This window comes from Miniopterus schreibersii (genome assembly GCF_964146895.1).
Source record: "Miniopterus schreibersii genome assembly, chromosome: 16".
NCBI lineage: Eukaryota > Metazoa > Chordata > Mammalia > Chiroptera > Miniopteridae > Miniopterus > Miniopterus schreibersii.
The window spans coordinates 13,574,278-13,590,919 of record NC_138116.1 but is presented as its reverse complement, the minus strand read 5'-3'; the positions used below and the strand labels follow the sequence as shown (position 1 = coordinate 13,590,919).

At 42.5% G+C, this 16,642-nt stretch overlaps 1 protein-coding gene across 1 annotated transcript; it reads left to right on the top strand.

Annotated features, from left to right (window-relative positions):
* Nucleotides 1-905: 905 nt before the first annotated feature.
* On the top strand, nt 906-6,796 carry SMG8 (SMG8 nonsense mediated mRNA decay factor). The gene is made up of 4 exons (XM_081161059.1): nt 906-2,694; nt 3,234-3,379; nt 3,802-4,674; nt 5,697-6,796. Exons 1-4 carry the CDS (start codon nt 936-938, stop codon nt 5,892-5,894), a joined length of 2,976 nt encoding a protein of 991 aa, XP_081017185.1. The 5' UTR covers nt 906-935; the 3' UTR covers nt 5,895-6,796.
* The last annotated feature ends 9,846 nt before the right edge of the window (nt 6,797-16,642 follow it).

Here is a 16,642-nt window from a genome sequence, read left to right as displayed (position 1 = left end):
TAGCAACTTTATTCATAATCTCCAGAACTTTGAAGCAACCAGAATGTCTTTCAGAAGGTGAATGGATAAACTGTGGTACATCCAGGTAATGAAATATTAGCACTAAAAATAATGAACTATCAAACCATGAAAAGAAATAGGGGAAACTTAAATGCATATAAGTCAGTGAAAGAAGCGGATGTGAAAAAGGCTGTGTCCTCTGCAATTGCAACTATATGACATTATGGAAAAGGCAAAAACATGGAGCTGGTATAAAGGTCAGTGGTTGCCAGGGGTTGGAGGAAGGGAAGAATGAATAGGCAGAGCGGAAGACTTTTAGAGCAGTAAAACTATTCTAAACCTGTGTTCCAAACCCGTAGAATGAACACCACCAAAAATAAACCCTAATGTAAACTATGGGTTTGGGGGTGATAATGTGTCCATGTGGGCTCAGAGATTGTAACAAATGTACCACTGGAGCTGGGTGATGCTAGTGGGACAGGCTGTGCCTGTATGGGGCAGAGGGTACACAGGAACTCTCTGAACTTTCTATCAATTTTGCTATGAACCTAGAACTACTTTTACAAAAAAAGTCTTTTATTCCCTCTGGTCTGTGTGACTCAGTGGGTTGAGCGCCGTCCTGTACACCAAGGGGTCCCTTGTTGGCACTCTGCCTTTGCAGCGTTTTTGTATCCCTTGAAATGCAAACTGTTTCCGACTGTCTTTTTGATATGATATCTCAATTCCTACAGTCTCGGGCTGAGAAAAATCTTAAACCGCTGTCGTGCAGGGCTGGGGAAAAACCTTCAAGAAACGAGAAGAGGAGGCGCGGGAGGCGGAACCTAAAGTGAGAGGGAAGCAGGAACTGAAGAGACGGAGGAGGGATTTCAAAACGGGACGAAAGTCGGCTGGGTTTAGCCGGAGGACCGGAAGGACTCGAGAGAAGTCGGAGCGCCATGGCGGGTCCTGTCAGCCTGCGAGAGCTTCTGATGGGCGCTTCAGCCTGGAACAGCCCTGAAAGTACGGAGGGGTCCCCTACAGAGGGCGGAGGGAGCGTGGCGAGCGGACCCGAGCCTCCTTGGCGAGAGGATGAGATCTGCGTGGTTGGAATCTTCGGCAAGACGGCGCTGCGACTCAATTCGGAGAAGTTCTCCCTTGTGAACACGGTTTGCGACCGACAGGTCTTCCCTCTTTTTCGCCACCAAGATCCTGAGGACCCAGGGCCTGGAATCAGGACCGAGGCTGCCGCCGTCGGGGAGGCTGGTGGAGCTGGGGACCCTGGGGCTGGGGCCGCGGATCCGGTTCGGGAAGGTGTAGCTGCGGCGGAGGGTAACCAAACTGAGCCAGGCTCGCAGGACTACAGCCTCCTGCAGGCCTATTACAATCAGGAAAGCAAAGTTCTGTATCTTCTTCTCACTTCCATCTGTGACAATTCCCAGCTTCTGCGGGCGTGTCGGGCCCTTCAGAGTGGGGAAGCTGGAGGTGGCCTTTCTTTACCTCATGCAGAAGCACACGAGTTCTGGAAACATCAAGAGAAACTGCAGTGCCTCAGTCTCCTTTACCTATTCTCTGTTTGTCACATCCTTCTTCTGGTCCATCCCACTTGTTCCTTTGACATCACTTACGATCGAGTATTCAGAGCCCTGGATGGACTGAGACAGAAAGTACTGCCCCTCCTGAAAACAGCCATTAAGGATTGTCCAGTTGGCAAAGACTGGAAACTAAACTGTCGACCTTGCCCACCTAGACTCCTTTTCCTGTTTCAACTCAATGGAGCCCTCAAAGTGGAACCCCCTCGGAACCAAGACCCAGCTCATCCAGACAAACCTAAGAAGCATTCTCCCAAAAGGAGACTGCAACATGCCCTGGAGGACCAGATTTATAGAATCTTTCGGAAGAGTCGTGTCTTGACTAATCAGAGTATCAACTGCCTTTTTACTGTGCCTGCTAACCAAGCTTTTGTGTACATAGTTCCGGGAAGCCAGGAGGAGGACCCAGTAGGCATGTTGCTGGACCAACTTAGGAGTCATTGCACTGTGAAGGATCCTGAATCTTTGCTGGTGCCTGCACCCCTTTCTGGTCCCAGGCGATACCAGGTGATGAGGCAGCACATCCGACAACAACTTTCTTTCCACGTTGACAGCAGCAGTTCCAGTTCTTCAGGGCAGCTAGTGGATTTCACTCTTCGGGAATTCCTATGGCAGCATGTGGAGCTAGTCCTAAGCAAGAAAGGTTTTGATGACAGCGTGGGCAGGAACCCACAGCCTTCTCATTTTGAACTTCCCACTTACCAGAAGTGGATCTCAGCAGCTTCAAAACTGTATGAAGTAGCTATTGATGGGAAAGAGGAGGACCTGGGATCTCCAACTGGGGAGCTAACATCTAAGATTTTAAGCAGTATTAAAGTCTTGGAAGGATTTTTGGATATCGACACCAAATTCTCAGAAAACCGGTGCCAAAAAGCTTTACCCATGGCCCATAGTGCCTATCAGTCAAATTTGCCTCACAATTACACAATGACTGTCCATAAGAATCAACTTGCCCAGGCTCTGCGAGTATACAGTCAACATGCTAGGGGTCCAGCCTTTCACAAATATGCCATGCAGTTACATGAGGACTGCTACAAGTTTTGGAGCAATGGCCATCAGCTCTGTGAGGAGAGGAGTTTAACTGATCAACATTGTGTACATAAATTTCACTCATTACCTAAATCAGGTAAAGTTTTCCTCAGAGTTTTGAAATCAAAACTTTGAGCTGTGTTTTTATTCTGGTTTTAAGAGAGTTTGTTCACCATTGATACTTTTTAAAAGAGCCCTACAGAAATGTAGGTGTATCAGATTTAAGTTTTATCTCCTTCTGCTGTAAAAAGAAAATAATCAGCTATGACTACTAATTATTTTCTTGTATTTAAAGAATGAACCCTAGGGGATTAGTGAGAACTGTTAAATAATACAAAGTTTCAGAAATTTCATATTAACATTTTTATATTGTAGTTTTTGTTAAACTAAATATAATGAAGTATAAGATCACCATAATGATGATAAAACTTACTTAGAAACCCTAATGTATTTTTACTTGTTTCTTCTGGTATGTGTATTTAGTCAAGGTTTGGTGTTGGTTTTTTGGGTTTTTTTTCCCGTTTCATTTCCAAAGTACTGTTTGGAGAAATTTTGGGGTTAGATACTATAGAATGCAAAATAAATTCGATTCTGCATTGTGTGTGTGAAATTAATAGTGACTCTTATATTTTCCAGGAGAAAAACCAGAAGCTGATAGAAATCCTCCTGTGCTGTATCACAATAGCCGAGCTCGATCCACTGGTGCCTGTAACTGTGGAAGGAAACAAGCACCTCGAGATGATCCCTTTGATATCAAGGCAGCTAACTATGACTTTTATCAGGTAGGCACTGTTTTTTTTCTTTCCTTTTTTCTTTTCTTTTCTTTTCTTTTCTTTTCTTTTCTTTTCTTTTCTTTTCTTTTCTTTTCTTTTCTTTTCTTTTCTTTTCTCCTTCCTCCCTCCCTCCCTCCCTCCCTCCCTTCCTTCCTTCCTCCTTTCTTTCTCTCTTTCTCTCTCTCTCTTTCTCTCTTTCTCTCTTTCTCTCTCTACCACCTGAGTAAAAATACATATTTTCAGAAGTAAAATATCTAGAAAATTAAATGTGACTTCAGTGATATATATAGACAAGAGAAAGTTCTTTCTGTGTGCTTACTTGCTTACTCATTAATTGTTGATCTTGCTTTTTAGAGTGAAGAATGTGTTATTGTAAACGAAAAATTCACAGGTTTTTTGTTTGTTTGTTTTCTTTTCTCCTTCCTCTATAGCTTCTGGAAGAAAAATGTTGTGGAAAATTGGATCATATTAATTTCCCAATATTTGAACCAAGTACTCCAGATCCTGCTCCTGCCAAAAATGAATCTTCTCCTGCCCCTCCAGATACAGATGCTGATAAACTTAAAGAAAAAGAACCTCAAACCCAAGGAGAGAGCACAAGCCTGAGTTTAGCTTTGAGTTTAGGCCAATCCACAGATAGTTTAGGTACCTATCCAGCTGATCCACAAGGAGGAGGAGATAATCCAGAAGTTCATGGGCAAGGAGAAGTTAAAACTGAGAAAAGACCAAACTTGGTTGATCGACAGGCATCCACAGTTGAGTATCTCCCAGGCATGCTGCATTCAAATTGCCCTAAAGGTCTCCTACCCAAATTCTCGAGTTGGTCTTTGGTTAAACTAGGCCCTGCTAAGTCTTACAACTTTCATACAGGTTTGGATCAACAGGGCTTCATTCCAGGTACAAACTATCTCATGCCTTGGGACATTGTCATCAGGACCAGAGCTGAAGATGAAGGAGACTTAGACACAAATTCTTGGCCTGCTCCAAATAAAGCTATTCCTGGAAAGAGAAGTGCAGTTGTAATGGGAAGAGGAAGACGGCGAGATGACATAGCTCGAGCATTTGTGGGCTTTGAATATGAAGACTCTCGAGGACGGAGATTTATGTGCTCAGGACCTGACAAAGTAATGAAAGTACTGGGAAGTGGACCAAAGGAATCAGCTTTAAAAGCCCTGAATAGTGACATGCCCTTGTATATTCTGTCATCATCTCAGGGTAGAGGATTAAAACCACATTATGCTCAGCTCATGAGGCTTTTTGTTGTGGTTCCTGATGCCCCTTTACAGATAATACTAATGCCTCAGGTAAGAAATACAACCGTTTCCGTCTTCAGAAACAAAAAATGCTAATGCTTGTGTTTTGCTTTTTGGCTTTTAGTTTTTAATTTTATTTATTGAACCCTGGCGGGGTGGCTCAGTTGGATGGAGCATCATCACCCATACACCAAAAGGTAGAAGTTTCAATTCCCAGTCAGGACACATACCTAGGTTTTGGGTTTGAAACCTGGTCAGGTTGCATGTAGGAGACAACCAATTGATGTTTTTTTCTTCCTCTCTCAAATCAATAAAAATATCCTCAGGTGAGGATTAAAAAAAATTATTGATTATTTTAGACAGTGAGAGAGAAAGAAATGTTCATTTATTTTTCCACTTATGTATGAGTTCATTGGTTTCTTGTATGTGTCCTTACCGGATATTGAACCCGCAACCTTGGCATATCAGGACGACACTCTGACCAACTGAGCTACCCAGCCAAGGCCTGATGCTTGTTTTGATTATTTTTTAAAAGTACAGGATAATGTCAAAGTAATTATTTCATTAAACAGGTCTTAGTTTTCAATACTTTTGCCCTGGCCTGTGTGACTTGGTTGAATGTCATCCTATGCACTGAAAGTTGCCAGTTCGATCCCAGTCAGGGCACATGCCCAGGTTGGGGGCTGGGTCCCCAGTCAGGGTGCTGATGGATGTTTCTCTCTCATAACAATGTTTCTCTCTCTCTCTCTCTCTCTCTCTCTCTCTTCCTTCCTCTCCTCTCTCTAAAATCAATAAAAACATTAAAAAAATTTTTTTTAATACTTTTTATACCTAATATTCTTCTTAAAAAATAAATTGTGTGTTCACCAGTTCATGCCATCAATTCACATCAATTGGTTCAGAGGCAGAACTTGAAGTTAAAAATCTGTAAAAAAGCAGTATAATATTTGAGCCTAAATAATGAAGTATTAGAGTGTAGCCATTACCTACAAACCTATTATTTGTTTAGGCATTTATCTTTCAGATGTTTCTAATTGAAAACTAAAAATAATTATATTACCTGTGTTTTTCAGGTTCAGCCAGGCCCACCACCATGTCCAGTATTCTACCCCGAAAAACAAGAAATCACTCTCCCACCAGATGGCCTCTGGGTTTTGAGATTTCCTTATGCATATGTGACAGAGAGAGGACCTTGTTTCCCTCCAAAGGAAAACGTGCAGTTAATGAGTTACAAGGTGCTCCGTGGGGTTCTTAAGGCAGTAACGCAATAAGTGTGTTCCAGCCAGTGCAGTTCTAAACTTGAGCTGGTTTTTGTTTTGTGTGTATATGGAGTATTTTATTTGATACGTGTATACTGTGTTTTCTTGAACCCAAAATGTGTTTGGTTACAGAAATTTAGTATTTGGACAATAATTTCATGATATTGTTGATATTTATTGTCAGTGAGGCTACAATTTCCTAATAAACATTGGTTATTCTAGAAAAGGACTTAAAATATATGGTTGATACCTCTGTTTTCTCTTGTTTCTGTTTCACTGTCAATAAATAAATATGTTTCTATTAAAACAGAAAGTTGCATAATCATATCCAGCCAAAACTTTGTTTTGCTAAAATTATGTTTTAACTAGGATTTTTCTTAAGATGCTCCTCATGAAGTTATCTTCAGAACAAGCCCTGTTGTTTGGTTCACAATTCTTTTACCTGAGTTAGATTCTTTTTTTCTTACCATTTTATTCTTGGGCTGATGAAATACCGTATTTTAAATGAATGCTATCTGAGCTAAAGCTTTTCAATCCAAAATATTAACACACTTTATTCTTTTTTTTAATCTTCACCTGAGGATATGTTTTTATTTATTTTAGAGTGAGAGGAAAGTGGGGAGCGAGAGAGAAATATCAATTGGTTGCCTCCTATACATGTCCTTACTTGGGGATTGGACCTGAAACCCAAGTATGTGCCCTAACTGGGAATCAAACCTGCAGCCTTTTTGTGCACGGGATGACTCTCTGACTAAATAAGCCACCCACCCAGCCAGGGCAACAGAGTAATTCCTATACTGTGAAACAATTTGCTAAGTGATACAAATCTTGTTAATCTCTGCTAACTTTTCAAGAGCATCAACATGGTGACACTGATATATCACCAATTCAATAAATGTGCAAAATAACATACCAAAATTTTAGTGTAATTGATTATATTTTCCTAAACACATTGATTCTGAAATGCTGGGCAAATAAAATTAGAGATTTTAGTCTCTATATATGAAATACAGTGTTTACATAATATATCCTATTAATAGCTTAAAGCAGTTATTTAGGTTTTGATTAAGAAGTGCAAATTGGCAATTACAAAAGCTGCCAATATATAGTTATGGCAATATAAAGTACCATGTAAGGAATATAGTCAATACCATAGTAATCACTATGGTGTCAGATGGGTACTAGTCTTTTTTTTTTTTTAATAATCCTCACCTGAGGATATTTTTTCCATTGCTTTTTCAGAGTGGAGGGGAAAGAGAGAGAAACATTGATGTGAGGGAGACACATCGATTGGTTGCCTCCCAAACGTGCCCCAACCAAGGCTGGGGATCAAGCATGCGACTGAGGTACGTGCCCTTGGCCCAAATCAAGCCCAAGACCCTTCAGTCCACAGACTGATGCTCTAACCACTGAGTGAAACCTGCTAGGGCCACAGTTTACATTTTTACACATATTGTTAAATTGCCCTACAGAAAGTTGAACCATGCTCTAACTCAGTGATTTTCAACCTTTTCCATCTCATGGCACATTAATTACTAAAATTCTGCAAAACACCAAAAAATATTTTTTGCTGATCTGACAAAAGAAGAGTTATGATTTTGATTCATTCACACCAGGTGGTTATTACTCTGTTGGCTGTTCTCATTTTTTTTTTTTTTTTTTTTACAATCTAAGAGAAAAGAGGCTAGTGCTCCTGACTAAATAGTCAGGAACTGCATGTTTTAAAAATTCTTGCGGCACACCAATTGAAAATCGCTGCCCAGTCGATGTATCTCTCTCACATCGATGTCTCTCCATCTTTTTCTCTCTCCCCTCGTTCCCTTCCACTCTCTCTGAAAAGCAATGGAAAAAATAGCCTCATGTGAGGACTAACAAAAATAAAAAATAAAAAAAATAAAAGCAATTTATGTCAGGCAGTCATGACCTATGCTAAAATCTTCCCTGACAAAAGTCAATATTTGCCCTAGCTTGTTTGGCTCAGTGGTTAGAGTGTCAGCCCATTGACTGAAGCATCCCGGGTTTGATTCTGGCCAAGGGCACATACCTCGGTTACAGAATCGATTCCCAGCCCTGGTCTGGGCGCCTGTGAGAGGCAACCAATTGATGTGTCTCCCTCACATCGATGTTTCTCTCTCCCTCCTGCCCACTATCTGAAAAGCAATGGAAAAAATTTCCTCGGATGAGTATTAAAAAAAAAAAGTCAGTCTTTCCCTTAACTAAACCTGTGTATTGTCTTTTACATCTACGATAACATTCTTTGGAATCTCAGTGTAACTCGCCTTTTTTCAGACCCCTCACGGCATAGCCAGTGCACCAGGGCAGAGACCAAAATCCTCTTATTATAATTGTTATATTAGTTGTTGACTATTGACTATCTTATACCCACGTATGTACAAGATGTATATGTCTATCATTTTACTTTTTATCTAATCGCAGAGGTTTCCCTGCTTTGCTTTTTCTTTCACCTCCCTAATCTATCACCAATGGATTCATGTAACCCACTTGTTGCTTCTCTATTGATTACAACATATAAAACAAGGTGCAAAACTGTTAGGGGCAGCCCGGCCGGGCGTGGCTCAGCGGTTGAGCGTCTACCTAGGATCCAGGCGATCAGGGTTCGATTCCCGGTCAGGGCACATGCCCAGGTTGCAGGCTGCAGCCGATCAATGACTCTCTCATCATTGATGTTTCTATCTCTCTCTCTCTCTCTTCCTCTCCTTTCCACTCTCTGAAATCAATAAAGATATATTTAAAAAAAAAACAACTGTTAGGGGCAGAAATATTAATCATACTCTGTTAACCGTGATTGTTCTGTTCTAATTAGAGAAAGCACATTCTAACCTGGCTAGAAGTTGTACGCCCTGGGGCATGGGAATTAACCTTGAAATGATCCTCATGGAAAGATTAACAACCTCATTCCCAAAATAATGGAGACACCGAGGCCACCTGTAAGACCCCCAGCCCCCATCTCCTCAACCCAGAGGTGGAGGCATCCCACCCTTTTGTAAACCCTCAGCCCGTTTTGAACAATTATACCCATTCTTAATAATTTTGCCTACTTCCCCATGCCTGTAATTCCTTTCGCCTACTTCCCCATATAATCTTTGTCCTTCTGCTCAATATAAGCAACTGGCTTATGGTGGGGAGGGGGGAGTTAAAGCAGATTTTATGTGGATAACCCTGCCGCTCTCCCATACTGCTAGCATTATTGGGATAAACAGTCTTACATAATTCAACCTTGTCTCTTCTTAATTGGCTGAAGTAGTGAGAGGCATCCCAGACCCATTGTGTCCAGTTTCAAAACTGCCATTCTCTAAAATATTATCTCAGTCCATTAAGATTTTACTTTCCTGCAATTGCCCACAGTTTGGCTTAAGTAAACTCACAAAATTCTCTATAGGTTTGAATGTTTTTCACATTGACACCCCCAATTCCCCACCTTCTTTAACAACCCCCATCCCACCATCCCTGGGCTGCTAGACTCCGGGGCCACCCAGGTGTGCGGCCCAAATCCTGCCTCACTGTGAGGGGTGGAAGGGAGACCCAGTGGGAGGTAGTTGTCTTTTTTGCAGGGGAAAAGGCTTGCTCTTCTGCAGACTCTCAGCCCAAGGCTACTAAAGGTTGCCTAAATAAATATTGGAACCTGAGGCAGCCGAGGGGTGCTTGGTTGCTAAGGGGCGCATGCATGACATGGCTGCCAATTGTGACATGGCTGCCAATTGTGACATGGCTGCCAATTGTGACAAGGCTGCCAGTTGGGCTCCTGCTCAGCACATGGTGCTGGCATCCCACTTGTCTGGGTCGGTCGCTGTGCCCCACTCACCTGGGTTGCTCACTGTCCCTGTCATGTCGGAGCTGCACCTATGGGCCCCATGGCTCCTGTTCATGTGGCATCTGTTGTGGCTGCAGGTCCAGGCAGCTCAGCCTCCAGAGTTGTCCCTGGACCTTGACCTGCTGACCTCCATCCCCCTATCATTCCAACCTTCTTCAGTTGAGCTGGAGGGTCAAGATCAGCCTCCAAAATACCCTAGGGATGTCGTAGCTCAACCTTCACTATATCATGAGGAGACAGTTTTACCTCTAGAGTTGGGTGAAGCTCAGTATCCAGTTAAAGATATCATTGTTAAAGATACGGGCTTGGGGACTTTGATGATTTCAGAACCCCCAAAGAAGATCGAACCATCTGCAATGGGTAAGGACTTAGCTCATCCTGCAAAGTCCACTGAAGAAGACAGACCTCCATCCCAGCAGGAGACCACAGCTCAGTCTGCTCTGGCCCTGGAGCTCACCATCACTCCTGAACCTACTATGGAGGCTAATGCTGCACTCCTGCAGCAGGCTACAGCTCCTGCAAAGCCCCCTGAGGTGACATTTCCACAGCTAGAGCCTGTTCAGGTTCAGCAGCCAACCTTTCAACCATTGGCCGTGGAGCTCATCATCACCCCTGAACCTACTTTGGAGGCTAATGCTACACTCCTGCAGCAGACTACAGCTCCTCCAGCGCACCCAGAGGTGACATTTCCACGTCCAGAGCCTGTTCTGGTTCAGCAGCCAACCTTTCAACCATTGACCGTGGAGCTCACCGTCACCCCTGAACCTACTTTGGAGGCTAATGCTACACTCCTGCAGCAGACTACAGCTCCTCCAGCGCACCCAGAGGTGACGTTTCCACATCCAGAGCCTGCTGTTCAGGCTCAGCAGCCAACCTTTCAACCGCTGGCCCTGGAGCTCACCATCACTCCAGAAACTACTTTGGAGGCTAATGCTGCACTCCTGCAGCAGACTATAGCTCCTCCTAAGCACCCTGAGATGACATTTCCGAGTCCAGAGCCTGTTCAGGCTCAGCACCAAACCTTACAACCGCTGGCCCTGGAGCTCACCATCACTCCAGAAACTACTTTGGAGGTTAATGCTGCACTCCTGCAGCAGACTATAGCTCCTCCTAAGCACCCTGAGATGACATTTCCAAATCCAGAGCCTGTTCAGGCTCAGCACCAAACCTTACAACCGTTGGCCCTAGAGCTCAACATGACTCCTGAACCTGCTTTGGAGGTTGATGCTACAGCCCTGCAGCAGACTATAGCTCCTCCTATGCACCCTGAGGTGACATTTCCAAGTCCAGAGCCTGTTCGGGCTCAGCACCAAACCTTACAATCATTAGCCCTAGAGCTCAACATGACTCCTGAACCTGCTTTGGAAGTTGATGCTACAGCCCTGCAGCAGACTACAGCTCCTCCAAAGTCCCCTGAAGCGACACTTCCAAGTCCACAGCCTGTTCAAGCTCAGCAGTCAACCTTTCAACAGGTGGACCTGGAGCCCACCAACACTCCAGAACCTACTTTGGGGACTAATGCTACAATCCTGCAGCTGACTACAGCTCCCCCCAAATCCCCTGAAACGACACTTCCAAGTCCAGAGCCTGTTCAGGCTCAGCAGTCAACCGTTCAACAGGTGGACGTGGAGATCACCATGACCCCAGAATCTACTCTGGAGACTTCTACTATACACCCGCAGGAGACTTCAGCTCCTCCAAAGCCCCTTGATGTGATTCCAAGTACAGAGCCTGTTCAGGATCAGCAACCAACTGTTCAACAGATGCCCGTGGACCTCGCCATCACTCCAGAACCTACTCTGGAGTCTTCTACTACACCCCTGCAGCAGACTCCAACTTTTCCAAAGCCCCCTGAGGTGACACTTCCTCGTCCAGAGACTATTCAGGCTCAGCAGCCAACCTTGTCTGAAGTCACAGTTCCATCTTTGGACGTGCAAGTTACAATAACTCCACAACCAGAGACATCTGAGGAAGTTCCTCCAATGACTGAACAGAACATGTGTGAGCTCTGTACCTGCACTAATGATACACTGTCGTGCACTGGTCTCCACCTAAAGCACAGGCTCCACACAGTCCCTGTGCTAAATCCCAACACCTACAAGGGCAACATCACCGTCTTGTAAGAATTGCCTTTCCTCATTTGTTCTCTGCATCCTGCCTGACGGGACAGCCTTTTCCTTGAGGTCGTCTGGGCTTCCTCATCTTCCCCAGTCCACATGGACTGATGTTCTGTTTTTTTCTTTGTGTGTCAACTGTTCCTTAGCATCATTCTCCTTCTCACTATTATTACCCCCTTCACCAGTCTTTTACTTGTAACGGCCCGTATTGTTTTTCCTGGTCCATATTTTTAGCCCCGTCATTTCATTCCTTGACCTCTGCTGTCCTGCAACATGGCCCTCTCCCCATCTCATTGGTGGTGAAACAACAAAGTGCTTAAGAGTAGAGATTCTAGAGCCAGAGCGACTGGGTTTGAACCCAGGTATGCCATTTATTAGCATTGGGGCTCAGTTTCCTCATCTGTAAAATGAAGATTATGGTGGTTACCATCTCATAGTGTTGTTGTGAGTTTGAGATGAGTTAATATATATAAAGTACTTATATCAGTGACTAACATGTATGTGTTTGCTATTATTATTATTTGATCCCTCAGTTATATCCAGAAGTCACCTTTGCCCCCTGGCTTTCTATATACATCACCCATTTTGTGCCCAACCCAGGTCTAAGGAGTGTGTGTGCCACAGAAGTATGACATTGTCCATGGAACATGACAGTGGTAGGTGGGAAGAAAGGGAATGTGCATAAGAAAGGAGGTGACATAGAATTAAGTAGTAAGAGAGATGCTGTAAATTCAGCAGAATCTGTAGTCCCTGGGATGGGGGTGAGGGAAAGCTCCATGGATAAGCTAGAACTTTAGCTGGGGCTTAAAGGGTGGCTGTGGTTTGTCATATAGAGAACAAACAGAGAGTACAACCTAGGCAAAGGCATGGCTGCAGGCATGACCAGGACTTAGTAGATCAGTGTGGCTGTAAAGAATGGGTTTAGGAAGCAGTGGAAAGTATGGTTATGAAAAGCCCTGGCTGTCAGCTCTAGGGATTTGGAAGTTACACTGAGAAAGGAGAGCCACTGAAAGTTTTCAAGTGAGAGAGACAGATGATTAGAATAAGCGGATTATTTTAAATTCCATAGGTAGAGCGATCTGGAGAGGAAAGCCTGACTCGGGGAGACCAAATAGAATGCTCTAGCAAAACCTAGGAGTCAAGGGAGAAGGTGCTGAATAGAGTGGTTATGATAGGAGTGAAGAACCTCCTGGGACCACTGTAAAGGAAGAGCTGACAAGGTTTAGTAACTGACTGGAGCGAGGGTGGGACGCAGAGGAAAGAGAAAGATCAGGTATGACCCTGGACAGTTTCTGTCCTGGATGAGGAGGAGAACGATGGTGGTATCACAGGTGGACACAGGCGCTGGGAAGGAGAGCCAGTTTGAGGGAGATGAGTTCCGTTTGGGCATCTTTTATTGGTGAGCATAAAGCAACCAGAGGCTTCTGGTTGAGTGGAACTGTCCCCTAGGCAGAGGGGCACACAAGTATCTGTTTGACTTTTCCTGACCTTCCTGAAAAGTGTGTGTGCAAGTGGAGTAGGTGCGTGGTTGCTGAGGGAAGAAGACAGAGGCTCAGCCACGCACAGTGTTAGTGGTTGAAATGACCCTCAGGGTCCTACCAGCTGCTTTTAAACACCTGGAGTTCATGGATACATTCTCACTGTTGCCGTTGTTGGTAAATGTCACAGAAGTGTACAGGATAACGGAAAATCCCACCCAACCCTTTCCACCACTCCTGCTACCATTTGATGTGTGTCTCTCCTTCCAACCTCTCTCTCTCTCTTCTTTTCTTTCCTATTTATATGTATTTTTTGCATTTTCCCTCTAAAGAGGTAATACTTTACTCCTCGCTCAGTGATTTGTGCTTTTCCCTGTCAAATATGCTTGAGGGCTTTCCATATTCTAGCTGCCCCTTTCCTTCTAACTCCTGGAAAGATTTCCACAGAGGGCACCGAGCCGAAGCTTTGGTGTGGCCTGGCATAAGGTTTCTTTACATTTATGTGCTGATAACGATACTTTTGCAACTTTTCTGTTGAATTGTTCTTTTCTCATTGATTTGTGGAAGGAGTCATTTTAGATAGAAGTGATTCTGGGGAAAATGCATTCAAAGTAATTAACTGGCATTACCTGTCTGAGAGAAGAAGTCCAGGCTCTGAGGAGATGCCTCAGTGTCTGGACCAGTGGCCCCACATTATTATGTCTTTATTCATTGTGCAGACTGGGAAGCTGGTGGCTATGGACATTAGAAAGCTGGTATTTTCTGCATTTGAGTGTTTCCCACAGGGCTGCCATGGTGGTTCTACTTATTCTGTTTATTCTTTCCTACCCATTCAAGGATATTTCCTGTGTTTCTTCACAGAAACTTGCAAGGAAACTCTATTTCTTACATTGGGAACGATACATGGAAGTCATACCATTTGGTTGAGAGACTGTGAGTATATTCTCTCCAAAAATGAATTTCAAAAAAACTAACTGCATTGTAAGATCCTTCTTGGTCCAGAATTTAGAGGTCAGCATCTCTGAGAAAAGGTATTTCCCCCTCCGTATCCCAAATCAACGTGTATTCATTGCAATTTGTGTTTATTTTAAAAATTAAATTTGGTAGGTCCTCTTTAAAATGAGTCAATTTAAACTTGTTTTCCATTTTAACAAGTAGTACATAATTTTATTGTTAATATATAAATATTAAATAACAGGTATATTGAAACCCTACCTGTGCCCTTATCCCCCACCCTTAAGGTAACTTCCACTCTGTTTACTATATATCCTTCCAGACCTTTTTCCACGCATTTGCCTATATACATTTTTACAGATAGCAAAGTAGGTGTGTTGTGTGATTTTTATATCTTTTAAAAAATGTTTTGATTGATTTTTTGTAGAGAGAGAGAGGAAGGGAGAGGGAGAGAGAGAGAGAAACATCGATGAGACAGAAACATGGACGTCGATCAGTTGCCTCCTGCACACCCCTCCTGGGGAGCAAACTGGCAACCTGGGAATTGAACAGGTGACCTCTCGGTGCACGCACGATGCTCAACCACTAAGCCATATCTTTTTTTTTTTTTTTTTTTACATAAATGGTAACATCCTTCAACTTGATTCTTTTACCTCAGATATATTTTAAATTTGTTTCCTTCTTGGTACATAGAAGGTTACCTAATTTACTTAAACTCCTACATAATATTCCATAGTTTTACAATCCTCCTATAGATGGATGTTTAGATTGTGTCCAGTTTTCTTGAAAATGATGCCTGTCGCTTTCTGAATTCATTGAACCAGTATTTATGGAGCATCTGCTATGTGCCAGGAACTGTTTTACGTGCCAGGGTTACAGGCCCAAGAACAAAATAGACAAAGTACCCCAGTTCTCAAGGGGGTTAAAAGTATGTAATATAAAAATGAATATATAAATATAATAAATAGATATAATTTCAGGTATTGATAAGTTCTTTGGAGAGAAAGAAAGCTGGGGAAGGAAAGGGAACCAATGCTAGGATGGCCTATTGTTTGCATTTTATATATAGTTAAGCCCTCCAAAAAACCCCGAGCCTTCTCAGTTTTCTAGAACTTAGAGAGGTGGGGCTAAGGATAACTGTCAGTAACATAGACTCAAGAATGAATATTGTGAAATTCAGAGGCTTGCCTATGGGAAAGGAGCCCTGATCAGAAGTCAAACATGGATATTTCTTAAATGTTAGTTCATGCCTGGATTTGATTTTCATGGTGTGAGAAAATTTTAGATCTGGCTTTAGTTTTAAATTTTTTTCTTTAGTCAAAATGAATATTTGAAGTTCTACAGATAAGTGTATTTTATACAAGTTAGTTGCTTATTTGAAACTCCTTTTTTTGGGTAATTTTTTGGTGACTGACTCATTCTCAGTCTAAACTTTCCTTCCAGGTTTAATTTATTATTGTTATTTAAAATTTTTACTATCCTGTCATGCAAATAACTTCACAAAATAAATGTAAAATACATACAGACCCTTTAATTACACCCCATCTGACCATGATATTCAAACTGTGTCACCAAACAGTCTGACATGAGAATCAGCCAATTAGAGAAGACTGTTATAAACAGCTGAGGATTAGCCCTCATTTCTTCTCTGTCCTTATTGAAGCATTGTGAGGTTTACATTTTTTAAAGTTATAATTAGTATATACAACTTTGATTTTTGTCTTGTTTTTTTTCATATACCATTATTTCCTATGACCTTTTTGTATATCATGTATATTATACACATATAGATTTGTTAAGTGATATGGGGAGGTACAATTTTTCCAACTTTTTATTCTTGTGAAAAGGGTTACTATAAACATCGTTGAACATATTGATTTGTTTTTTCTTTTTGGATCATTTCCATGGAAATATGAAACCATTACTTAAGGGAAATGAAAAATAATCAATCACAGCATCACTTCTGACCATTCCCCTTTCATATACATTTCCGCCCATCACTGCTGTTCCTTCTAATGTGAATTTCAAATTGAGGTCAAGGTCTTTGCTACATTCTTAGGACTCCAAGAGTTATTTGTGGAAGTTAAAGTTTTTGTGTTTTTAATGGTCTTTTAAAAATGTGACTATATTCTGTGTCATATGAACTACCTTATAACTGAGAACTGTCTTGGTTTCAGTTGTAGAGTTTCTGGGCAGTAATATTTTGCCATAAGCTATGAGTAAGGAATTAAGCTTTGAGGTAGAATGATGCTATGCAATGGAATTAATAGAAATATGTGGCCAACAGACACGGTGAAGGAAAGCAAAATGTTTCAGATGCTGAACTTGGTGGAAATCGTTTCACAAGGCAACATAGCACGTTCTCAAATCCCCAAGGCT

Excerpts from the sequence above, each read along its gene's own strand:
- SMG8 (XM_081161059.1), top strand. The coding sequence starts at position 936 with ATGGCGGGTCCTGTCAGCCTGCGAGAGCTTCTGATGGGCGCTTCAGCC. Across the intron at positions 3,380-3,801 it reads CTAACTATGACTTTTATCAG|CTTCTGGAAGAAAAATGTTG; the intron begins GTAGGCACTGTT and ends CTTCCTCTATAG. Across the intron at positions 4,675-5,696 it reads AGATAATACTAATGCCTCAG|GTTCAGCCAGGCCCACCACC; the intron begins GTAAGAAATACA and ends TGTGTTTTTCAG.